The 25,876-nt window shown below is 37.8% G+C and overlaps 1 protein-coding gene across 3 annotated transcripts in view; it reads left to right on the top strand.

Moving 5' to 3' along the window:
* DPP10 (dipeptidyl peptidase like 10) overlaps nucleotides 1-25,876 on the top strand; it is a 1,304,160-nt gene that overhangs the window by 668,189 nt on the left and 610,095 nt on the right. The window contains exon 1 of one of the 3 annotated variants that reach the window (XM_074335432.1): nucleotides 21,593-22,210. The exons of 1 other annotated variant lie outside the window; for it this stretch is intronic. In XM_074335432.1, coding sequence (XP_074191533.1) covers nucleotides 22,139-22,210 — 72 coding nt within the window. In that variant the 5' untranslated portion in view covers nucleotides 21,593-22,138. Of the gene's footprint in view, nucleotides 1-21,592; nucleotides 22,211-22,246; nucleotides 22,450-25,876 lie in introns of those variants that run through there. One more of the 3 variants, XM_074335443.1, reaches the window with a different exon arrangement.

The following is a 25,876-nucleotide window of genomic DNA, read 5'->3' as shown; positions in this document are numbered from 1 at the left end:
AAACTGAATCTTTTTCCAAAGCCAGACGCTCTGGAATGGAAAACTCACCCAGTTCTGCTCCCTTCTTTCAAGTGTTAACTTCTTTCCTGGATGTGCTTTTGTCATTGTCCACTACCTTCAGGTAGTTTTTCTGTAGTTTCTCCAGAGTTCATAGTTATTATTTTTGGGAAGGGCAGTCTGATAGAAGTTTATTCAAGAAATAAAAGAAAATCAGGAAGGAAAATGAAATGGGAGAGGGGGGAAAGAAAACAAAACAAAACAGAAAAAACATAAATTAAAGAAAAGGGAAAGTGGGCACATTGTAAATTCCCAAGAATTTACATTGCCTGAGATCCAGTCTATCTGCATAAATGACATCAAGAGACAGAACAACAGGTTGATATGGGCCTGAGCCAGAGAAAAGTGAGACAATCTCGTGGGAAAGGGAAACCCAGATGCTAGTGAGAGGTTTGCGGCAGACACACGCAAGTGTGATTCCCGTAATCACGCCCTTACGGAATCCCCTCCCCTTGAGTACAGACAGGATCGATGACTTGTTTCCAACTGATAAAATATGACACATGTGATGGGATGTCACTCCTTTATTTATGTTATATTACATTAGACTCCAGGTTAGCAAACCAGGGCTAGATATTCTCCTGACCTTGGAGAAACAAGCAGCAGTGCTGTCATCCGTCCATGAACAGGGTCTTCTGGCAGGTAGTTAACTGTGAGTGGTCTCTAGGACCTAAAGGGGGAGCCTCCAGCCAAGAATCAATAAAAAACCAGTGTCTTCATTCATACAGCTACCAGGAGATGAACTACCACAAACTGAGTGAGCTCGGAAGCAGATTTTCCCCTAGTTCTGATGAGAACACTGCCCAGAAAACATCATGATTTCAGCATTTTAGATCCAAAGCTGAGGGCCCAACTAATCTATACCTGGATCCCTAATCCACAAAAACTGAGATAATGAATGTGTTTTAAATCCCTAAGGTTTCAGTAATTTGTTGCACAGCATAGGAAACTAATACAGGGTATAAGACAAAAAAATCCCTTGTTCTTGAAAGTTGAGTATCACAAGGGAAATCAGGGACATGGCTATCTAATCAGGATACGCAGGAATAGGAAAAACGTGCACACATCAGAAAGACCCAGCAGCACTGCCTCTGACTCCAGGTTATACTGGCAAGTTACTGCAAGGGCTTCCGTAGGTGATTTCAGTCCAGAGGTGGTGATTGGGAAAGTCCAGTTGTAAGAGATGATGGAGAATTGTGGTAAGTCCAGAGGATTAAACTGGCCTTCATTTCTTATTAGAACTCATCAAGGGAAAAGAATGATAATAAAAAAGAAATTTTGACTTTAATTAAGAAAAATAATAGATCATAACAAGAAAGTCAGGACATTGATGAGTATCTAAGAAATAGTTGGAAGAACCATTACATGCCGGAAACTGTGCTAAACACTTCATCGATCAGCACTGTCCAGTAGAAATGTAATGTGAACCTTGTATATATAATTAAACACTTTTCAGTAGCCACACTAAAAAAAGCAAAAAGAAAGATACAAAATTAATTTTAATGATATATTTAATTTAATCCAGCACATTATCATCTCAATTAGTAATCAATACAAAAAGTATCTTTTGAGAGAGTTTCCTTCCTTCCCTCTCCCTCCTTTCATCCCTCCCTCCTTCCTTCCCTTCTTCCCTTTTTTCCTTCCTTTCTTTCTTTTCTTTTTGCCTGTCTTCAAAATCTAGTTGTGTATTTTTCACCTAGAACAAGCACTGTCGTAGTTCAAAGCCAGTCTTCTTTCTTTGATTATATGTTTTCATATTTAGGCAAGCAAATAACACTTTTTTTTTGTTTTCTTTTATAATTATCAACTTTATTTTTTAAAAGCAGTTTTAGGTTTACATAAAAATTGAACAGAAAGTACAGAGAGTTCCCATATAGCCTGCACCAGCTCCATAAATGCACAGCTCCCCATTATTAATATCTTGCATTAATATGGTATACTTTTTACAATCGATGAGCCAATATTGGTATATTATTTTTAACTAACTGTCATAGTTGATATTGGGGACATTCTTTGTGTCATATTACTATGTATACAAGTGTGTAAAGACATATATCCACTGTTGTAGTATCATACAGAATATTTTCACTCCCCTAAAAATCCCTGTAGCCCCCCTTATTCATTCCTCTCTCTGTCCTCCCCGGACCTCTAATAACTGATCTTTTTACTGTCTCCTTAGCTTTGCCTTTCCAAAATGTGACATAGTTGGAATTATACAGTATGTAGTCTTTTCTGATTGGCTTATTTCACTTAATAATACCGTGTTTCCCCGAAAATAAGACCTAGCCGGACCATCAGCTCTAATGTGTCTTTTGGAGCAAAAATTAATATAAGACCCTGTCTTATTTTACTATAATATAAGACCTGGTCAATATAATATAATATAATTAATATAATATAATATAATATAATATAATATAATATAATATAATATAATAATATAATATAATATATATACCATGTCTTATAGTAATTTTTGCTCCAAAAGATACATTAGAGCTGATGGTCTGGCTAGGTCTTATTTTTGGGGAAACAGGGTATGCATTGAAGTTCCCTTCAATGCGTTTCATGGCTTACTTTTTATCACTGAATGATATTCCACTGTATGAATATACCACAGTTTATTTATCCATTTGCCTAATAAAGAGCATTTTAGTTGTATGCAAGTTTCGGCAAATATGAATAAAACTGCTGTAAAGATCTTTGTACAGGATTTTGTGTAGACATGTTTTCAGCTCATTTGGGTAAACGCCAAGGAGTGTGATTGCTGGGTCGTATGGTAAGAGTGTGCTTAGTTTTGTAAGAAACTGTCAAACTGTGTTCCAAAGTGGCTGTATCATTTTGTATTCCCACCAGTGATGAGTGAGAGTTCCTGTTGCTCTACATCCTCACCAGCATTTGGTGTTGTCAGTGTTTTAGATTTTTACTATTCTAATAGGTGTGTAGTGGTATCTCCTTGCTCTTTTAATTTGTAATTTTAACAACTGCTAATACCACCACTACCACTACTTGCTAATACTAATTATCATTTTCTACATACCATGGCCAAACACTTCATGTATTTGCTTACAACACTATGAGTCAGATGCTATTATTATTAGGCATTTTGCAGAAAAGGAAACCAAAGTTTAGAGAAGTACATTGCAGTAATGCTGAATCTGTGACTCTCAGCCTTTTCTGATTCCAAATCTTATCTGTTAAGTATTACATTTCTTTTTTCTCCAAGTGTGACCCATTATTCTCTTAGTTCAGGCCAAACTTGGGTCTTGATAAAAATTCAGCATCCTGGACACCACCCTATTATATCAGAACCTTCCTAGTGAGGACCCGAAGAGGCGGTTCTGAGGCACACCCAAGATGACAGTCACTGAGTTATCATAATGGGATTATTCAAAGTCCAAATAGGAGTTTCCAATGAGAGAAACTCCAATGAAAGAATATTATAACATTATAACATCTTTTCTACACACGCACACACACATGTGCACGCACGCGCACATACACACAGTTTATAGTATATTAAACAGCAATTTCAGGCCAGGTAAAAATCAACATAGCAGGTACTTTATAAAACCTTGTAGATTAAATTAAAGAGACCTGCTATTTGTGGCTTTTGATCCAAGGCAAGACATTATTAAAGATATTTGTGATAGCGTTACCTGAGTTCAAATCCCTGTTATGCCTCTAAATAGGTTTGGTAACGTGGATATCATCTTTCAAGCCTTGGATTACATGATTCTAAGTGGAGGTAGGGATCACATCTACCCTGTGGAATTATTGCATTAAAAGCATTAGACAGTGTCTGATTCACATTAAGCAGTCAATAAATGTGAGTTATTATTATTCTCACTGTTATTATTCACAGGAAAAATTCAAAAATGGGAATGGACTCAACAGAGTGGTAGAGTGGAAAGAATGCTAGAATACTAGTACAATAGCTAATGATATAAGGAAATAAATGGTATGTGACAAAAGCGCAATGTAGAAATTAAGTACTCTAGGAATAGAAAACAGAGGAAATCACTTTTCACTGAAGTGGACAGGGATGGCCTCAATGAGGAGTATAGATGAATTTGCAAACATTTCTAGGTGGAGAAAACATGCATTTGGAGGGGTGTCTTTTCAGGGATGCACAAATTCAGAGATTTGATCACTCCTTGACAGATGGACGATCCCCAATGGACCATCAGACACAGTCCACTGTGCCAAGATTTGGCAGTGTGAGCAGAGATAATTTCAAGGCAGGTGTGACATAAAAAAGTTTGGGCACGAGTAAAGGTAAGGCATCCCTCTAATACTAATTGAAGCTCAGCTTAATCACAGCTACACACCCATTTATAGTTAGAAAATTGCAGACTGAAGACTATAGCCCTTGTTTAAGCCCTGGTCACTGGGCTTGGGAGCATAGATACCTGAAGCCACAAATCCTCCTAAGAGGAACATTAATTGTTCTCTACATCACACAGCCTTGTGTAGTTCTGTAATCAATGAGAAAGAGTGGGCTGGGACTGGGACTCGTTGCTTTTTCCATGTAAATTTGAAATTGAACAAATAGACCTCAATTGACAACTTTCTCCAAAGTGTCAAGGCAGGCTAAGTCTGTGTGGTGTTTACAATATGCAAATGACCTTGCAAAGAAGATCCCCAGCAAAACATAAAGTGCCTTTCTCCTTACAAACTCTTGTTTTTGTTGGTATTTGCTAACTCTGGAGAGTTCTAAAAGCATAACAAGGTTAGCATTGTACTTTCAGGTTTTGAAAAGGCAGGAACAGTTTTGTAGCTGTACACACATTGGGGAGTGAGCGTGACCCTGAGCTGAAGTTCAGTTTACCATCATACATATATATGACGTGGGAAGAAATTGTTCTAAACGTAGTCCCTATTTTTTTGTACTCAATAGCCACCCTTTACTGAGTGTTTACTAAAAACCAAGAATTCTATTGCATATTTTTAAAACTTTATTTTAAAATAAAACACATAACAGGAAGTCATACAAAATTATTATAAAGCAAATACCATTTTAACCACCACCCAAATAAAAGAATAAAGCATTGCTAGCTACCCAGAAGAGTTTTCATATGTTCTATCCTTTCTTTCTCCAAAAGTAAACACTATCCTGAGTTTTATAGTACTCCTTTCCTTGAATTTCTTTATGGCTTATCACTTAAGTGTGCATTCTGAGGCACAATTTTTCATTAATAGTCATAAATTTTCAAATTGATATGATTTTTAACTCCATTTTAATCCACAAGTTATCCTCTCCTCCAAAAGAATAAAAAGTCTTCTTTTTCTCTTCCTTAAAATGTATCTGTTGATGAGCTTGGGTTACTTTTCTTGTTGAGATTGCCCCAGGGTGGAGCTTTGTATGTTCTTCTTTTCTCTGTATTTCCTGCAAATGAACAGTAGGACCTTAGGTCAGACTCAGTTGTAATGTCTTTGGTAAGACTGTAGGTACTGCTGTGTTCTTTCATCAGAAGGCACACTGATGCTTAACACATCCATCCGTTATTTTACTGAAGACCCCAAAATGGTATGACTCTAATTCTACCCATTGTTTTTGTACATTAGCTTGAATAATTTTATTTATCAGGAGATGCTTTCTCTCATCTATAGTTTGCTTACCCAGTGGTACTGTTCCAAAGTAGGCAGAATTAATGCTTGATTCTTTTCTGTCACCTATTTTTCATGACAATAAATTGTTCCACTGTCATCCTGAGAAGGGACCAATTAGAATTTAAATATATCTGATGGATTCCCATCCACTTTAAATTCTATTCTTACTGAACTTCAAATTTTTCTTTGGCCAAATTTTTCAAGGTTGGCTTTTAATTCCTCTTCACATTATTGTAATAGCCTTTGATAGCTTCCATGATAATTTATGTCAAAATAGTCTAGGTTTATTTGATGCATTTCTTATCCTAGGTACAGATTCAGCCATTTCTCTAAGAAGCCCTGGGTTCTTTCATGACCACAATCTGGATGTACATGATAATCATAGCTACTAGGGTTGCTAGATTTAGCAAATAAAAATACAGGACCCCAGTTAAATTTTAATTGCAAATAAAGAACAAATATATTTTAGTATAAATATGTCCCAAATGGTCTACATGGGACAACTTACACTGAAAATCATTTGTTGTTTATCTGAAATTCAAATTTAATTGGACACCTTACATTTTATCTGACAATTGCTTACAACTAGATCATTATTTCTAGACTGTGTTAATCCAGGTCGTCTAAGAAGCAGTGTGATTAGATGTATAAGAGAGTTATTGGAGGAAATGCCTGTGAGAGGACAAAGGGAGAGATCTGAAGAAGCAGGAACAGCTCCTAGACAGTGATGCAGGCTTGACCTCTGTGATGGTCAGAGAGAAGAAAATGAGTTAGGTAAGAAAGTTCTCAAATTGTAGTTCAAAGAAATGTAAATGCATAGAAAAATCCCTGGTGCACATTTTGTTTGTGTGTGTTTTTAATATTTTAAATATGTGACTTAATTTTCCCCCTAAGGTAAAGTATTGCTGTGAAAAAATGTAACATTGAGTAGATCTTCTTCGTCATCTATAATAATCATTGCTTTCTCTTGAATGTCTTTCTTTCTTCACATATTTTTGGTTTTTATCATTTTTCTTCCCACCTTGATTTCCCTAGAGTATCATGTGTTGTGGTTAATTGCTCTTATATTACTTCTAAATTGCTCTTTATTTCTAATATGATTTTTAAAATTGTTTTCTAATTCTTTCTTGAGTTCTCTTTATTTCTGAGTTTTCTAATTTTGATTAATGTTGTTATTTCATATACTGTATCATTTTCTTAATGTCCTTTAGCTCATTTTTAAATACGATATAGTTTTAAAAATGTTTTGAGCATGAGTGTTGACAAGCTTTCTTTGTCAATAGCAGAAGTTTGCAAACTTCCTGTAAAGTTCAAGAGAGTAAATATTTTAGGTTTTGCAAGCCATATGTACTGTGCCAATATATACACTGCCAAACAGCCATAGGCAATAAGTAAATGATTAGGCATGGCTATGTTGCAATAAAACTTTATTTATAAAAACAAGAAGTGTGCTGGATTTTGCCTATGGGCTATAGTTTGCAAATTTTTGGTCTATTAGGATATTATTTTTCTTGTAATAAGTTCATTTTTATGTCTAAACTTTATGTGGTATTTGACTGTGATAGTTTTCTGTTGCTCATTTTTTTGTGTGTGTGAATTTAATTTTCTTAAAGTTTTAGATAGTTAAAAGTTCAAGTAGACCATCCAACGTCAAAGAGATCTTTGTTTTCATGCAGCGTTAAAAATATATACGATGACACGTGCTCTTATAGTTCCGGGATCTGCTCACCTTTTGTCTGTATTTTCTCTTTCCTCCATCTTTATTATCTCTATTCTGTTCAATTCATTCCCCTGCTAGTTTTTCCTCAGAATGGTGTCCTGTGTTGTAAAGAAGCCCTAGCAGGTCAGTCTCAATAGTTTACAGGGTCTAGACTGCTCTAGCTACCTTAGACCTTGACATTAGCTTGTTAAGAACTATGAAGTGTCTGACATGTGCTTTTGGCTGGAGACCCTATGGCCCCATTCAACATCTGCCAAGGTCTAAGGCTGCAGCAGCAAAATGATCAGGCTATTTCATTATACATCCTCAGGGACTTAAAAAAGGTAGAAAATGAAAATGAGTTTTCTGGCTACAGTTGTGTCACTTCCATACTACTGAGAATAGCAGAGCAAACATAAGAAAGCAAATCTGTAGTGTCACACATTAAGGATTTGCCGAGCTTGAATCTATGGGCTAGCCACAGACAAAGACAATTTTGATCAAGGTTGTTTTTTTTTTTTTTAATCTCTCAAGACTTGGTTTATAAAATAAATCTTGGATCAATTATTGAGATCTTCCAGACTTGAGTATCATGTGAAGGTCTTTGTCTCATTTACTTCTTCAACCAACACTATGAAATGGGAATTATCATCATGCCTGCTTCACAAATGAGGAAACCAAAGTACAGAGAAGTTAAGAGCCTCGTCAAAGTACCAAGACCACTGCATTCTTTGTGGGAACATAAAGGTACGTCCTATCCAGGAGTTGCAAGAGTTGTTTTTGTTTTTGTTTTTTTTTAATAATTGCACTCATTGAGAAAAGCAGAGTCCATGTAGAGACTGTTAGAAGGGGCGGAGATGTGAAATGGACTGCACCCACAGCCACAGTTAGTGGTTGAGCATCGGGAGGGATATCTTGGCAGTGGAACTCCCCTGAGAGGAGTGAGGTTTCCCAGCCCCACACTGGGCTCTGCAGACCAGGTTTCCAGTGCCAGGAAGTGGAGTCCCCACAATATCTGGCTGTGAAAATCAGCAAGGATCCTACCTGTCTGGGTGAGATAGAAGGCAGCTGGAAATGCAGATGCCCTATTAAAAGGCCCATGCATATTCACTTGCTCACAGGAACTCACCCTGGGTTGTAGTGGAGGAGTGGCAACTCCAGTGTCACCAGAGACATACAGGGTAAAACTGAGTTGTGTGGCTCAGTGTGAGGGCTAGAGGGACAACCTCCATTATCCCTGTGTGGAGCCTATATGTGGGTGCTATCTTTCCTGTGTTGAGCCCTCCCCCACATGGCCAAATCTGAGACCACATTGGTCTGGTGAACTCCATGCGTCCTACTATGGTGACTCCCCAGACCCTGCCCTGCCCAGCTCCCGCAGCATTGCTGGAGGCACTCTCAGCACCTGGGCAGCCCACATGCTCCACACAACGCAGGAGGATCTTCCAGCAGCAAACAACCCACGGCAGTTTGTGTGGCCACCTCAGATACTTTTGGTGTCAGGCAAATAGCCCCAGCATGTGCTGCAACTTTCCTTAGAGAGCCGTTGGGGATCTGCAGTGCCCAAGGCAAGAAGTGGTTGGCCTTGGTGTTCTCACAGAATACCTACTACATAAGGACACCCAACAAAGACTGAGAGACATTGGAGATCCACCTAATACATAGAAACAAACAGAGAGACATACAAAATGAGCAAAGAAAGAAACATGCTCCGAATAAAAGAACAGGAGAAAACTCCAGGAAAAAAAAAAAAAAAAGAATTAAATGAAATGGAGGCAACCTACTTACCAGAAACAGAATTCAAAATACTGGTTGTAAGAATGCTTAAAGAACTTTGTGAGAACTTTAGTGAAGGGATAGTAAGAGTAAAGAAGGACATAAAGATAATAAAGAAAGAACCAGTCAGAAATAAAGAATACAATAACTGAAAAGAATACATTAGAGAGAATCAGTAGCAGATTAGATGAAGCATAGGATTGAATCAGCGACTTGAAAGATAAGGTAGCAAAAAACACTCCATCAGAAAACAAATAAAAATAAAGGAAAAAGAAAGAAAAGAGAGAGAGAGAGAGAGAGAGAGTTTAAGAAACCTCTGGTACAACATCAAGCTTAACAACTTTCACCTCATATAGTGCCAGAAGGAGAAGAGAAGGAACAAGGGATCAAGAACCTATTTGAAGAAATAATAACTGAAAACTTCCCTAACCTGTTGAAGGAAATAGACATAAAAGAAGTGCAGAGAGTCCTAAACAAGATGAACCCAAAGAGGCCCATACCAAGATACATCATAATTAAAATGGCAAAGGTTAAAGACAAAAAATAAAGACAATTAGTTATCTACAAGGGAGCTCGCATAAGATTATCAGCTGATTTCTCTATAGAATATGTGTAGGTCAGAAGGAATTGACATAGAATATTCATCGTTATAAAAAGCAAGGAGTTACAACCAAGACTACCCACCAAAGCTATCATTTAAAATTGAAGAAGAGATAAGGAGCTCTTAAACAAGAAAAGGTAAAGAAATTCATTGCCACTGTGCCAGTATTATAAAACATGTTAAAGGGACTTCTTTAAGAAGAAAAGAGAGGGGGATCCCTAAAAAATAACATAAATATAAATAATTAAGTGGCAATAGCAAAGTACCTATCAATAATCACTTTAAACATAAATGGATTAAATGTTACAATCAGAAGACATAAGGTAACTGAATGCATAAGAAAACAAGACCCATAGATATGCTGTCTACAAAAGACCCACCTCAGATCAAAAGACACACATAAACTGAAAATACAGGGGTGGAAAAAGATAGTCCACGCAAATAGAAATAAAGAAAAAGCTGAGGTAGCAATACTTATATCAGGCAAAACAGACTTTGAAACAAGGGCTGTAGCAAGAGACAAAGGAGAACATTACATAACGATAAAGAATTAATCCAACAAGATTGATATAACCCTAGTAAACATCTGTGCAGCCAACATAGGAGCAACTAAATACATAAAGCAAATATTGACAGACATAAAGGAAGAGATCCACAGTAATAGTAAGGAACTTTAACACCCCATTGACACCAATGGATAGATCCTCCAGACAGAACATCAGCGAGGAAACAGTATACTTAAATGACACATTAGACCAAATTGATAATTTTAGTGCTATTGCCTCCAAATTAGCATAATATACATTTTTTCCAAATGTACGTGGAACATTTTCCAAGATAGGCCACAAAACAGATTTCGATAAATTCAACAGGATTAAAATCATATTAAGCATCTTCTCTGACCATAAAGGTATAAAACTAGAAATCAGTTACAAAAAAGAAAGCAAAAAATGAAAGCAAAAACACAACTAAAACACACACAAAACATGAAGGCTAACTGGCATGCTACTAAACAATGAATAGGTTAACAATGAGATCAAGGAAGAAATCAAAAGATATCTTGAGACAAGTGAAAATGAAAACATAATGACTGGAATTCTATGGGACACAGAGAAAGCAGTTCTAAGAGGAAAATTCACAGCAATACATGCATACCTCAAGAAACAAAGGAAAATCTCAAATAAACAATCTATCTTTATATAATTACAGGAGTTAGAAAAGAACAGCAAACAAAGCCCAAAGGGAGTAGTAGGAAGAAAATAATAAAGATCAGAGTGGAAATAAATGGAATAGAGTCTAAAATAAAATTCAAAGGTCAATGAAACCAAGAGTTGGTTCTTTGAAAAGATAAACAAAATTGATAAACTTTAACAAGATTCATTGAGAAAAAAAGGGAGAGAATCCAAATGAATCAATTAAGAAATGAAGAGAAGTGACAACTGACACCATAGAAATACAAAGGATTATGAGAATATACTATAAACAATTATACAGCAACAAATTAGACAATCTGTATGAAATGGATAAATTCCTAGAAACATAGAATCTTCCAATGCTGAATCAAGAAGAAACAGAAAATCAGAACTGAATGATTACTACTAATGAAATCAAATCAGTAATCAAACAAACTCCCAACCAACAAAAGTCCAGATTGGATGGCTTTACAGGTGAATTTTACTAAACACTTGAAGAAGAATTAACACCTATTCTTTCTCAAACTATTCCAAAAAATTCAAGAGGAGTTGGAAGCCTCCAATGATCTTTCTCTGAGGCTACCATTACACTGATTCCAAAATCAGGCAAAGACATTGCAAAAAATGAAAACTATAGGTCAATATCCCTGATGAACATAGATGCAAAAATTCCCAACAGAATATTAGCACAGCGCATCCAGCAATACATTAATAAGATCGTACACCACTATCAAGAGGGATTTATTTTAGGGATGAAAGGCTCAATATCTGCAAATCAATTAACATGATACACTATATTAACAAAAGGCAGTAAAGTCTCTATTATTGTCCTTAGCAATGTGTGTTTTTTGTTGTTGTTGTTTTCTTTTTTCCTTTTCTCTCTCTCTTTTTTTGATATATCTCTATGGCAAGGGAAACAAAAGAAAAAAATGAAACTGCATCAAGGGAAACAAAACTGCATGAAACTGAAAAGGTTTTGCACAGAAAAGGAAATCATCAAAAAAAAAAAAAAGATGTTTCATTGAATGGGAGAAGATATTTGCCAATGATACACCTGATAAGGAGTTAATATCCAAAATATATAAAGAACTCATACAACTTAACAACAATAAAAAATAACCCAAACAATTCAATTTAAAAAGTGGTAGAAAATCTGAATAGACATTTCTCCAAAGAGGACATACAGATAGCTAAAAGACATATGAAAAATGTTCAACATCATTAATCATCAGAGAAATGCAAATTAAAACCACAATGAGATATCACCTCACGTGTCAAAATGGTATCATCCTGAAATCAAAAAACAATAAGTGTTAGAGCGGATGTGGAGAAAAAGGAACCCTCATGATGCACTGTTAGTGGGACTGCAAATTGGTGCAGCCACTATGGAAAAATTCTACTTCTGAGTATTTGTGTGAAAAAATCCAAAACACTAATTCAAAAGGATATATGCACCCTTTTGTTCACTGCAGCACTATTTACAATAGCCTAGATATGGAAGCAATGGAAATGCCCATTAACAGACGATTGGACAAAGAAGAAGTGGCACATATATATGATGGGATATTACTCAGCCATAAAAGAATAATGAAATCATACCATTTGTGACAACATGGATGGCCCTAGCAGATATTATGCAAAGTGAGATAAGTCATACCGAGAAAGACAAATACCATGTGATCTCACTTGTATGTGGAATCTTAAGAAAGAATGACTGAGCAAACAAAACAGAAACAACTTGGAGACACAGAGAACAAACTGATGGTTAACAAAAGGAAGGGGGTTTGTGGGGCTAGGTGAAAAAAGTGAAGGAATTAAGAAGTATAAATTGCTAGTTACTAAACAGAGGAATGTACAATATAGTGTAGGGATTATAGTCAATAATATTGTAATAAGTATGTATAGTGCTAATTGGGTACTAGACTTATTAAGGGGATCACTTCATATATAAACGTTTAACCACTGCACTATACACCTGAAACTAATATAAAATAATGTTAAATGTCAAATTATATTAAAATAAAATAATATTAAGTGTCAACTATAATTGGAAAACAACAACAACAACAAACTGAAGTATCTGAGATGTTACACGGCTTACAAGCTAACAAATTAACCAACCAGTTTTATGAATAGTTTCAAAAGACATGAAACTCTTGGGTCAGAATCAAAGAACTTTACTACTCATGGTACAGCAAATTGTATAAACATCAGCATATTTGTGTGAGCTTTCCTTGTCCCCACATCCCATGGGGTGAGTGACTGTTCACACAGCAGGTTGTTGTATAGAACAGTGTCCCTGATTTTAAGGAATACAAATGTTTTATAATGGGAAGAAAGCATGCCTTGGTTTTGTTCCAGAGGAAGACATGATCCTATTTATACTGGAGACTAAGCATGCCTACGTTTAGCCATGAAGGGGGCACAATATCTATCTTCTATGACTGTAAAAAAATCAAATCAAACAAACAAACAAAAATGCCCTTTTCTCCAAAGGGAGACACTATTCCTTCTTTCCAGGATAACTGCTATACAACTATCCTTTAAAATAAATTCTAGAACAAATGAACAACTCCTCCTAGTAAGACACAAAAATGTGACAGATGAATGGAAAATAAGTCTCAACGGGGTCTGTTTCACTCACTATTGGAATGCACCAATCTCTCTTAGCTCCACTGAATATTCTTGTATGCATCTACTCTGCTTTATGGTGACTATCCACTGCCTATTTGGGGGTACTATTTATGAGCATTTTGACATTGCCAGGCCTGTCATTTGTACTAATGCTTCCCTCTGCCTTTTCCCACATAGATGCCAAAGGCGCACAGACTGTGTGGGTTTTGGTGTCTCAATATGTTATAAATGTTATGCTTTTGGTTTTGACATCTAGTTCTCTATCTAGCCTAAACCCATGCTGGCAGCACCACAGTCCGTCTTCCCAAAATAACTGTCTTTTAAAGAAAGTTTGCTAAGCCTAATTTTATTTTATATTTTTGAAAACCACATTTTGAACATCAACTTTATTATAATATGGTTATACTCTATGATCCTCCTGAGATGCATAGGGATGTTTCCTCTCTTTCGCTCCCCCCAACACCAAATGGTACTAAGTTGTTCTATTATTTTAAGTAGGGGTCAAAACTTTTTCTCTTTTCTTTCTATAAGGTTATATATATATATTTCCCTTCTTGTTATTATTTGTGCATCTCATCTAACAGCAATTTCTCTTCCCCAATTTTTGAATATATGGTCCAAGGACTAGTAAATCAGACAAATAAGTTTATTTTAAATGTGTGCAGAGGATCCAAAGTAAAAATAACTATGCTCTGACAGTTGGCATAATCCTAGAAGAGTCTATTGATCATGTGATAATTTTGGCATTATATGGGCAGATTATAGAAATTTAAGCTCTATTTATTTTTTATTTATTTTATTTGTATTTATTTTTATTTCAATATAGTTGGTATACAACATTATATTAATTATAACAGTTTCAGGTATACAATATAGTGATTCAACATTTTTATACCTTACAGTGTGATCACACTAATAAGTCTAGTAACCATCTGTCACCATGAAAATTTATCATGTGAACTCTATTTAAGACAACAAAACATCATATTGAATTTCAACATTTCCTCACCATTTTACTCAGTATAGCTCCTCTTCCCTCAAATTCAGGATACAATTTATGTATTAGGGGGAAAATAGAATACATTAGAAGTGGCATTGCCAAGTTTATCTCCAAATTTGTTTTTTCCTGTGAATTCTCAGCATCGGAGGCTTAGTATTTTAAAAGACATAGTGTTGTTCATAAACAGTGGAAAATTGTGAGTTTATCTGGCCTTTATTTAATGTTTTTCAATTCAGCAAAATCTGGTAGGCTTTTATCCATATCCAGCATCAGTAGATCAGAGGAATGTCAAGATTACATGATTTCCACCTGTCAAATGAGAAGAGTAAAATATTCTAATATAGTAGAGAGACAAAGGTATTTCCCCAGGGTGACCCTATTCAGTACATTAGAAGAAGAAAAAAAATACAGGTTCATAGAAGATTCTGAGAGGAGTTAATATTGAGGGAGTGAGAAGAACTTTTTTCCAAAGTACATTTCCTCCAAGTCCTCTTCTTAAGCAAGGAGACTGATACAGATCCCTACCTATATCCCTGCACACACACAAAAGTGTACCTCAGTCTCCAACAGGTTTTCTTTTGCCCCCCCCCCTCAAATTTACAGTTTAATGGGAAAGAAAAGGTGTCATTCATGCAAATTAGAATGTAGACCAAACTAGTACAGAGTAAATGCATAAATTGTGTAGTGAGGTATACAGTACAAGAAGATTTAATGGCGTCTCCTTGGGGAGGGGTAAGGGGCCTCTGAAGAAAACTGCTCATACATCCATCCTCTTAGGCTATTTCTCTGTCCTATCAACTAGGATTCAACACTAGTACAAACAATGATGACTCAATAAAATAGCTAATTAAAGGATCTTTCTCTTGTTATTGATTTGTATACACTGTGATATTTGTTATAGATTCTTCCCACCTCCTCTAAAGATGCTTACAATAAATTTAGTGCAAAAATGATAAAGTATTACAAGAAAATGTAAGCTTGATATTGACTGAAAATACCAAATATAAATCAACTAAGAAAGGAATAAGGAAATTAAAATTTGGACTGTATAAAATTATATGAATACATAGACTACCATCAATGGCAGAAGCAATAAGTAGGACCTAACCAGTAGGAATTGAGGTATTTCATACTCTTTATGAGAGCATTAATAAAAATATAAAAGATTTTGTATGCCCTACTATCCCTAACAGCTTCAGAATGCATTCTTTCACATTTTTCTCCTCCTACTACTCCTTAATCTCTTTCTCCTCTTCCTCCTCCTTCTTTGATTAGAATAAAGATACATGACTTGAGTAAACATTCAGATTTTCAAGTCAGATATGGAGTGACTCAATTATTTTTCCAAATAGATATAGATAGATGACAGACAGCTAGATGAATATAGGACTATAAGAAACGATCTACATCAATAGCAAGAAACCCACCTAGGCTAATAGACTATGCAGAGTTAAACAGTGTTCAGTAATGAGGGATGTATTTTAATGTGCCTCATTTTAATAGAGGTCACATCCCAAGGTGTCCTGAAACTATATATTTATATAACCTAAACAGATGACTCTGTGGTAAAAGGACTGGCTGTGAATCCAAGAACTTGGCCTCCATTTTCTTTGGAGATGGTGGAAGAATAATTTCCAATGGTACAAGGTCAACTGGTGGACAAAAATCCCAAGGGTCCTTTGATGTGAGTGAATGGTTGGGAACTGTATCACTGAAATCTTAGACTAGTCTATCTCTTGTTTTCGAGAGGAAAATTCATGGGGAACTCTGAATCTAATACTAAATTCTTTAAAGTAAATTGACATGGTAAAATTGCTAATGAAAGATGGAAATCCTCCCTTCCCTCCAAAAATTAGTCAAGATTTCACAATAGAGTTTTCTCTTTTAATTTATGAAAGACTTCTTAGAATGGGAAATGCTGTTTTGGGAACTATATAAGGAAAGTAGTCAGGTAAACTTTTGAAGTCCTAGTGTAAGAGAAGTCTCAGTAACGTACCTTCCAAGGACAAAGATAAAGAGGTTATTTTGAATCACTAGAAAATCTAGTCTTGGTTATGGAAATACGAACTATCAGGTTCAAAGAAATTTGTTCACAAAAAAAGACTCATTATCTTTGAATAGAGTCATTGGAACTGTAAAATTGTATATATTCAATGTCAGAGGGGCAGTAGATTGGAGAAGAGGGTTATCACTTTGTGAGGGGTAAAAATGTCTACTACATTGTTTTGTACACTTGAAACTGAAAAAAAAAAAAAGACTCATTATCTGAAAAGAACAAATGTTATGCCAGTGTTTCTGAAAACTTTTCCGTATCTGACAATCTTTCTGACATTTGTAGACAGAATCTGATTCAGAAAACTTGACTGTATTTCTAAAGAAATGTGAAGATCAGCAGAAAAAAAATAACCACTAATGTTATCTAAAAGAGACAGAAAGTATTTTTTTTGCTAAGCTAACTAACAACCAATTCATTAAATAATTACTCTTAAAATCAAATAAATAAACACAGACATCCTTGTCAAGTATAGTGGGTAAAAGTAATAATGATAACAGTTCAATTCCCCACATTCTAAAATTGTTTTGGTGTTGCAATTCAGCAATACATGTAGAGAGAAAATATTACATGGTAAACATCATATGCATTGTTCTCCCATCTTAATACACTTATTTATTAGGTTGATGCAAAAGTAATTGTGGTTTAAAAGGTTAAAAATAATTGTATAACCGCAATTACTTTTATACCAACCTAACATATGTCATGAAAGGACTCTAGGGTTAAAAGAAGTCAGATGTGCTAGTATAACAACCTAAGAGCCTGTACAGACTGGAGTTCAGTGTGAATGAACCATTTGTTGATATCTTCAGGTCTCCAGTGAGCAATACGAATGGCTCTCAGGATATTGCAACTCTGTCTGCTTCCACCAGAGATCATAATTGGGCTATGAATTTTTACAGCAGGAAAGCCTTCCTGCCATAGACAGAGACTGACAAAAAGTTTAGTTAAATTAATGCCCGAAGAATCTCAGAATAGTCTGAGTAGTATACACGGCTATCACTTAAATATGTAGTGCTTGTGCTTCTTTTACTTTCTGTTTTTAAAATAAATTTTTATCATAGTTAAATGTTACCGGTTACAGCTTCTAAAATATAGCTTGTTTCTGAGGACTGCTCAGCCTACTGGTTTTCTGCCTGATAACATGATATACACTTTGGGGAATTCAAGAAGGCAATTGAGGTGAGTAGAGGTGATTTATAAATCGAAAGCAAATGATAGCAGAAGATACGTGAACTAAAAGCATTTCTTGATCTGTGGAAAGCTAATTGGGCACATTTCAGGCCAGGTTTCTGAAGGCACAGCTCATGACACTGTGCTTGTTATGGACACTCAATAGATGACTGGCTAATACTAGGGAAATCCCCATCAAGGTGGCCTTTCCATGACACTGCACATTTACCTCAGGAAGGAGAGAGAAGAGTCAGAAAAAAATAGAGATTCCAGGCAACTAGCTGCTTACAGAGTCCTATTTGCCTGATCTAATTTATCTGAAACTGAAGAGTTTGTCTCTTAAAGGCTATCCTGTTTCACAAAATGTCAAGGGACTTTTGTCTTTCTCATCCATATCAGAGTTTTGTCAGGCCTTATTTATTACTAGTTGCTGTAGAAACAAATCCAGGGTTTTTTAGTAATAGGTCTAGTATTTGATATGGAAGACTAAATACTGGACACTGGACCTAAATATTCCGGAACAACCGACATTTGCCATTGATTCTTAAATATTTTAATGATAATCTTGAATGGATTCAATTGTTACCTAAATTTCATAACTTATCCTCAGTTTTTCATGTTAATGTTTCTAGGTAAAATGAAATGTATTTCATTCGCATCTCACTTTTAAAAAATGAAATATCAAGGAAAGAAAGCTATTGTAGATATTCACAATGTTGTATGTGAGAAAGTTTTTGAGTGACTTCACAATTTCAAATCAATAGATTGAGGAGCAACATACTAGTAGGTTATCATGACATAAAACTTGAAACTGGGATTTCAGGGAATAACATTTTTCTGAAGGCCATAGTGGAGTGTAATCCTAGAAATCTTTCTGAATAACATGGCCATGTGTTGAAAGTTTAGACATTTATAATCCCAAATAAAGGGAATTCCACTAGGCAATCTCTCCAGGTCTTCTGCAGTTTGGAGAGTCTGATTCCATGTCATAAAATCTGTAGGAGAACCTCTTTTATCATTGTGAAAGTGTTATAAAATGTATGGTTTCCGATCAGTTAGCTCATCAAAGACAATATATGAGTAAATATCCTGTAAATCTCTACATAAGTTTCCTTTAATAGATCTTTAATTTTCAGAAATGATACTCTGTGAAGAATTTTAAATATTAATTTTCTGTATTTTAAAAATATTATCAAGACAGGGATTATTACTATACACTTATGTGTATCTAGAAAGCATGGGGAAGTTCAGTGGACACTAAAGATACTTTGTGACGTAATTAACATATCTACTGATTTTTTTGGTGTATTTATCTAAGCACTTAATTGACTCTCCCACTAAATTTTAAACATATGTAAATAATTTATCATTAGATTATGGTCTTTGAGTCATAAAATCAATATGTAATCCTAGATATTTAGAGATAGATGGGATGTTAATAGTCACATAGTCTAAACTTTTTAATTTTATCAGGTAAGAAAGCAGAGGCAGGACCCAAGTGACTTTGCTCTGGCTCATGCCACGATGTAGGTAGGGCAAGAAACCAATCTGTTAACTAATAGTCAGGTTCTCTTATCTATGCTGCACTAGGGTTATATCTACTTGAATAGTTATAAAACTTTACAGATGTGTCCCTGCAAATTGGTGTTTAAGTGTTTTAAATGATAACCTACAACAAGAAACCCTACAAAACTAAGCTGCAAACTTCTCTTTTAAAATGTTAGGTATTCCTTTATTTTTTTCTTAATCATTAGAATTTTTTCTTCAATAAGGAATGAACTAGAATATCCTACATTGTAATTCAAATGCATTACATTTCAAAAAAATAGAGTATTTATGTTGGGAAAATTTATTTTACATGTGATTAAATTTTAATTAACATCCATGACTTACATCCCAACAGCTATAAAATAATGTTCTTAGCTATGACAAAATAACATCCCACAGAGTGAGAAAGACCCAAATTAAATCAAATAAGTTTTCCTTAAAAAAAATACATACACACATATACACATTATACATGAAACATATAACAGCTTATATCTTGATTTGTAACCTAATATTTTTTGCTTATTTATATTGAATACTGAAAATGGTTGCAAGTTGAACAACTGAATTTATTCAAATAAGTAGTCTAAATAAGATGAGGATAATTCCCTCTCATCTATACTTATCCCATGTTAACAGAAATCTTTTAACATAAAGTAAAGTCAACTGTCCTTCAAGTAAAGTCAACTGTCCAAAATGGAAACATATTCAAAGGATGAATACACTAAAATAATGAACACAAGAGCAAACTATAGAGAAAAAACATCTTTTTGAATAATGTAGAACCTTTTCTCCCCCCAAAATTACATGTGAGGGAAAATCTAGATTGTCAGATTTACTGGATAATCTGCCCAATAGCTATTTTACCAGTGTTTCATTTTAAAATTTTGTTTTTACTTTTACAACTAGCAAAGTTACTCTTATCAAAAAGTTATTTCTGTTGAAATGGACCAACAAACTAGTAGAGGTCATTTATAATATGTACTTGATTGCCTAATTTTGAAAAGTAAGCTCTCTCTACCCAAATTCTACGTTTCTAAAGAGAAAGTTATTATATTTTTATTTTCTAATCAAATCTAGTGAACACTGATTTTTCTTCTTAAAACTACGCATTTTAAAGGAACTATTGTTACAATTAATGTTTAGAACAAGTGTGACAATCCATGTTTTAGGAATTAACGAGGCAGGAGCACAATTCCTACTATCCTACAATAGCTTCTCAGCTAGGAAGTGGCTGGTGCTTGGACTGGGTAACTCACACCAGGAAGGAGCTGGTCCTTGGCCAATAAAACACAACTCAAGGCTCCTCCCCTCCCCTCCCCCATCCATAATTTCTGTCCCTTCTGCTGGAACCTCCTCATAACCCACGGGTGCTGAATCCAGTAACATCTGGATATTTATCTCCCTCCTGCCTTTCCTCCCCTGAGCAATCTCCTCCCATCTGTGCCTAAGACTTGGGGATTGCTTGTTACCCATCTTTTGTGGGCAGGTCCTTTCTGGTACCATGGCAAAGTCACATGCTAGTTCATGGGATGAAACTGGTTGACTGTGTCTATTACACCCACAGGGATTCAACTTCCAAAGTGCTCCATTGACTCATTGATTTGTATCCTTGCTCCAGGCTCCCAGTACTCAAGCTATAACTTAGACTCTCAGCAGGCTGAGAATTTGGTAAATTCGGCTTGGTTTTAGTCCCTCTTCCCTGCAATCCCTCCAAACTTTCCTGTGTGTTTGGCACCTGATATGTGCTCAATAAACAGACTCTGAAGGAGAGAGGGTTGTGTTGAGCAAAGAGAAGGCTGGGGACGGACTTGAAATTTGAAGACTCTTCTACGTGTCCAGGAAAAAAAAAAAACAAAAACAAAAAAAAAAACAGTGAGTACCAGAATATCATCATCGGTTAGTGTTGTTTTAAATCAACCTTTAGGAATTCCACTGGCATCAACCAGGCAGGTAGCAAGAGAATCCAGGCTAGAGGCTAAAGAATGTCCATTGTCCCAAATTAGGAGGCGCAGAGCTTCGGGTCATAATCTGGAACAACCTCTTGGGTCCCGACACGTGTTGGTGGCTTCGGTGGGGCTCTGGAGCCCCAGTCCCCCGCTGCCCCTGCCTTCTCGGAGCGCTGGAGCATGCCCAGTGACAGCGCTGGAGCCACTAAAGGCTTTTCATGGGCGCACTCCGCTTCTCCGGGTTTTAGGAGAAGCCCGCGGGGGGGGCGGGGGGGTGAGGGGGCCCTCGGAGCCCCGCAGCCTTGGCCGCGCGTGTGAGGAGCTCGCGAGACGCGCAGGGTTTTCCCACGTTGCGGTTGCTCCGGAGATGCTGGAGCGCGGCGCCCCGCTGCTCCACCTGGCGCGCTGAGCCCCGCGCGGAGAGCCCCCGGGGCGGGTGGGGGGCGCGGACTGCGGTAGAATGCAAGCCCGGCTCCTCAGGCTCTGCGCGACGACGCTCCAGCGCGGTCAGGTGCCCCTCGCCCGCCGCGCGCCGCTCCACTAACTTGCCACTTGGTCGTGTCTGGTCTCCGAGGCTCTGTAAGCTTAGGAGTGGTGGGGGGCGGGGGGACTGGGGAGTTAGAGGTTCTGCGGTAGCCAAAGGAGGGATCCTGCAAGGGGGAGCCTGCCTGGTGCCGCCCGTCTTCCCCTCCCTACGCTCCCCTCCCCCCACCGTCGCTGCCTGTTTCCCTTCCGCCAATTCGGAGAGCGTCGGGCGCCTGTGACATGCGATCGCTGCCAAGTGACGGTTCCCGAGTCTGAAGTGCCCGCGAGGAAGTGAGCGCCGACGCGGGCCGCCGGGGATGACAGCCATGAAGCAGGAGCAGCAGCCCACCCCGGGGGCCAGGGTTAGCCAGGCGCAGTCGGCGGACCAGGTGAGAGTTGGCAGTAGCGGCCAGGCCCTCCCGAGAAGGGAGGCTCCAGCCCGCGCTCCCCCGCCCCTCCTGACCGGCTCAGCTCCCACGCCTCCCTCTCCCCAGCCTCCCCGCGCCCCAGTTCCAGGCTCTCCTTCGCTCTTCCATGGACTCCGCAGGAAGTTAGAGCATCTGAGTGCGCTCCTGGGCTGGGCGAGAGGATGCGCACGGTGGAGAGCCGCGGGGAAGTGGGTAGAGAGGTAAAGGCTGGGGTGGCCCGGGAAGCCCTGGCGGGCGGGCCACTGAGGGAGGGCGAGGTGGCTGGGGCCGAGGAATGGGGGCCTCTTGGCTTCTACTAACGCACATTGGAGGAATCGCTGCGCTCCCGGAGGCGTCCATCTATAGTGTTGGAGCCCTATCTTCACGTAGCTGAGACCAGCGCTGGTCAAAGCTACCCGAGTAGGCAAATGACCTTTAGGCTGGATGAGTTTTTCTTTCTGTTTCTTTTTTTCTTTGAGGAGACCGGGATGGGGGAGGGGTGAAAGGGGGAAGAGGGTTTACCAGGCATCTGTGGTCTGCTGATAGGAGCGGAGCTTGGGAGCAAAAAGACATTCATTCTTTGGAGGAGATGAGAAGATACTGGCTTTAGTGATTTGCCGGGTCCAGATGTGTTGTGTCTGCAGAGATGAGGTGCCCTGTGCTGGCTGAGGGTTATTTCTATCCCTTTAACGCCTTTCCTCACCGACCACCTCCTTTTTTGTTTCGGTCTTTAGGGATCTGTAGCCTAGCCGTACGGTGGAATCTCAACTTCTCTCTGTCCCTGTATTGGGTGACTGGGGAGTTCTGTGTCGCTTTTTCCAAAGTTGTAGGGTCGGGAGCGCTAAGGTACCCTGGCGAGCAGGAGGGAAGCTGTGATGCGTGGGCTCCAGGTGCTGTCACTTTTACATCAGTTAGAGACTGAGACCAGAGGGCTACACTTAGGTCAGCGGATAGCCACGAGGCTGGAGCACAGAGGCGCCGGGGTACTGAGATGGGCCCTTTGCCCCAAGTGCGCTGTCAAAGGCCGCCAGACGCGTTCCTGGCAGAGACACTCCCAGCTCATTGCTAGAAGTGGGGTGAAGGAGATTGCAAGCAGCTGGGATTCAGGAGCGGCGCCGTCTTCCCATATTCTAAGCACCGAGGAGCAAGTGAAGGGGAGCTGTTTAAATTGCCCAGGAGGGGCCGTGAGGCAGAGGACGCGATTCAGGGGCTGCTGTTATTAATATTCTTGTCTTGGTCATCTCTCCCGGCTTGTGGTCTCTGCCTTCTCTCCTTCTCTTCTCCTTCCCCTCGCACGTTTCATACAGGTGGTGAGGATTTCCCAACGCCTTAACTCTCCCCCTTCTCCGTTCACTGGGGTGAATGTTGCAGTTTATACAAAGCAGTTTTCTTTTTTTAAACCATTCTCTTTGCTCCCTACCCTAAGATAAGCATGAAAGTATTAAACCATTTATATTACACGTCCCTTCCCCATATACCTCTTTTTCCTGCTCTTTGCAGCACACACTACAAGGTCGCCTCGACTGGTTAGCAGATTATAAAAATAATTTCAGGAGAGAATTTAACATCCTCTTTCAGGCTGACAGCCCTTAAATTTCATTAACACGCTGCTGAGTCTCTATTGCTCTTGGAATGATGCTACCAATAAGAATGATTAGTCAGGTGAGAGTCCCCACATGAAATCTTTGCTCACTAACCTGTGACACCAGCTGGTTACTTGAGGTGCTGCAAAGGGTTCAGTGATGGTGGAGGTGGGGAGGGAGAAACCGAACAGAGCACTTGGAAGTGGAACATGTATGTGTAAACAGTGGACAAGCTGTATATGCACAGCAAAGCCTTTTGTCAGGACAGACCTGGTACTTCAAATTCATATAAAGAGATACATTCACGCTTGAATCTGTTTTTCTTGTTTGCATGCATTTTTGTTGTTGTTTATGGCCATTCCTAATATTTAGGGAGTGGCCATTTGCAGAACTCCTGTTTTCATTGAGTTTTTAAAGTGCCTTTCTGAGCATTTACATGATTTAAAAATGTCAATGATATGCATATTCTGGTTGAGTTAAAACGAAAGAGATTAATTTTGTAAGGGGAAGGAAAGCCAGGCTGAAATATACATGGCAGCATCCAATTGAGGGTTTTTCAAACACTCGCAGAAAATACCTATATCTAGTAATACATTCTTTGTCTAAAGCTGGACATGTGAAATGATGGCCAGATAATGTGGACAATTGCTGCAAATGCTGGAACTATTTACTCTCAGATTACTGTTTTTATTAACAGTATTAGTCACTGTGGTCTAATTCTGCAATTGTCACACAACTCTTTTGTGGTATTAGACAATGCCTCTACTTAGACATGATTGATCAGACTTTTGTGATCGTTCTGAAAAAAAGTGATTCCCAAATTTAAATAAAAACATAGCTTTATGAATTCCTACTTAATGTTTAAATAGAGGGTGTGTTTCAGCCATCAGTTACTATATATTGATTTTGTGTGATTTAAGCTTTTAAATGCTGCCAGAAGGTTTTTCCACGTAGAGACTTTCATGAAACCTCAAAACGCCTTGTCCTGAGGCTATCGGACACCTGTTTCTACTTACAACACAGTAGAAGCCCATGGACTTAACTCTGGGTGAAATGGTTATGACCATATAACTTGGTGGTTGTTACGGTCCTTTAGAGAGTTCGACCTTCCTGTTCCATCTTATGTTACTGTCCCCTGGCACAGGGTGCCATGGCCAGGGACACTGCTTCCCTGAGGAGCAGCAGCAGCAAGACTAGCAGAGCCTGTATACTTTTATGAATACTCTGAATCATCGGAAATACTTTTTATCATCTCAGTAGTTTTTCCTTTAAAGCATCATTGATTCAATAAATGTTTATGACAATTATTTTTGTTGTTTTCCTAACACTCCACATTTACAAAAGTTCTAAAAGTAGATGCTTTGATTTGAGCAGGTACTATTATTTCCATTAAATTGATTGATATCCCATTTTACATTAAGGGATCAAACATCTTGAGTGGCTCAGTGTAACTTAGTGTTTTTTAAAATCACTTTTTAAAATTCTCGCCCAGTACTGTCCTCCAGGATGGTAAGGTAGCATGTATTGAATAAGTTTTCCTATTTGATCCTCAAAGCAACTTTTTTGAAGTAGGTCCTATTGTCATCCCCATTTTAGAGACGAGAATGCAAAGGATTAATGAAACTAAGGATTAATGAATACAAAGGATTAATGCAACTTGATCAAACTTGTCTTCATAAGTGATGGAAATGAGACTTATTCCTAGTCTGTGATATTTAAGATAAAATAAACTCATTTAAGTCTAAAAGCCTGCCTTCTAAATTCTATACAATCGCAGTCCCACACATCTATCAGAAAAATGCAAGATAATTGCAAATAGGGCCTGTGTGCATGTGGTGTGTGTGTGTGTGTGTGTGTGTGTGTGTGTGTAAATTTACCTTGAATGTAAAATGGATGAAGAATTTGTTTTAAAGCTTCAACAAATAATAATGGCTCTTGAAATTTTAAAGTTAGCATTTCGTCTTTTGATAGCAATAACATAAAAAGAATCAGACAGGTCTTGATAAGTACATAGAAACTTGTTTTTCAGAAATATCTTTGTATCATTTTCCCTTGGTAACAATGA

Source organism: Rhinolophus sinicus, linkage group LG01, assembly GCF_036562045.2.
Source record: "Rhinolophus sinicus isolate RSC01 linkage group LG01, ASM3656204v1, whole genome shotgun sequence".
NCBI lineage: Eukaryota > Metazoa > Chordata > Mammalia > Chiroptera > Rhinolophidae > Rhinolophus > Rhinolophus sinicus.
The sequence above is the reverse complement of the archived record's forward strand: the minus strand, read 5'-3'. Positions and strand labels throughout refer to the sequence as shown.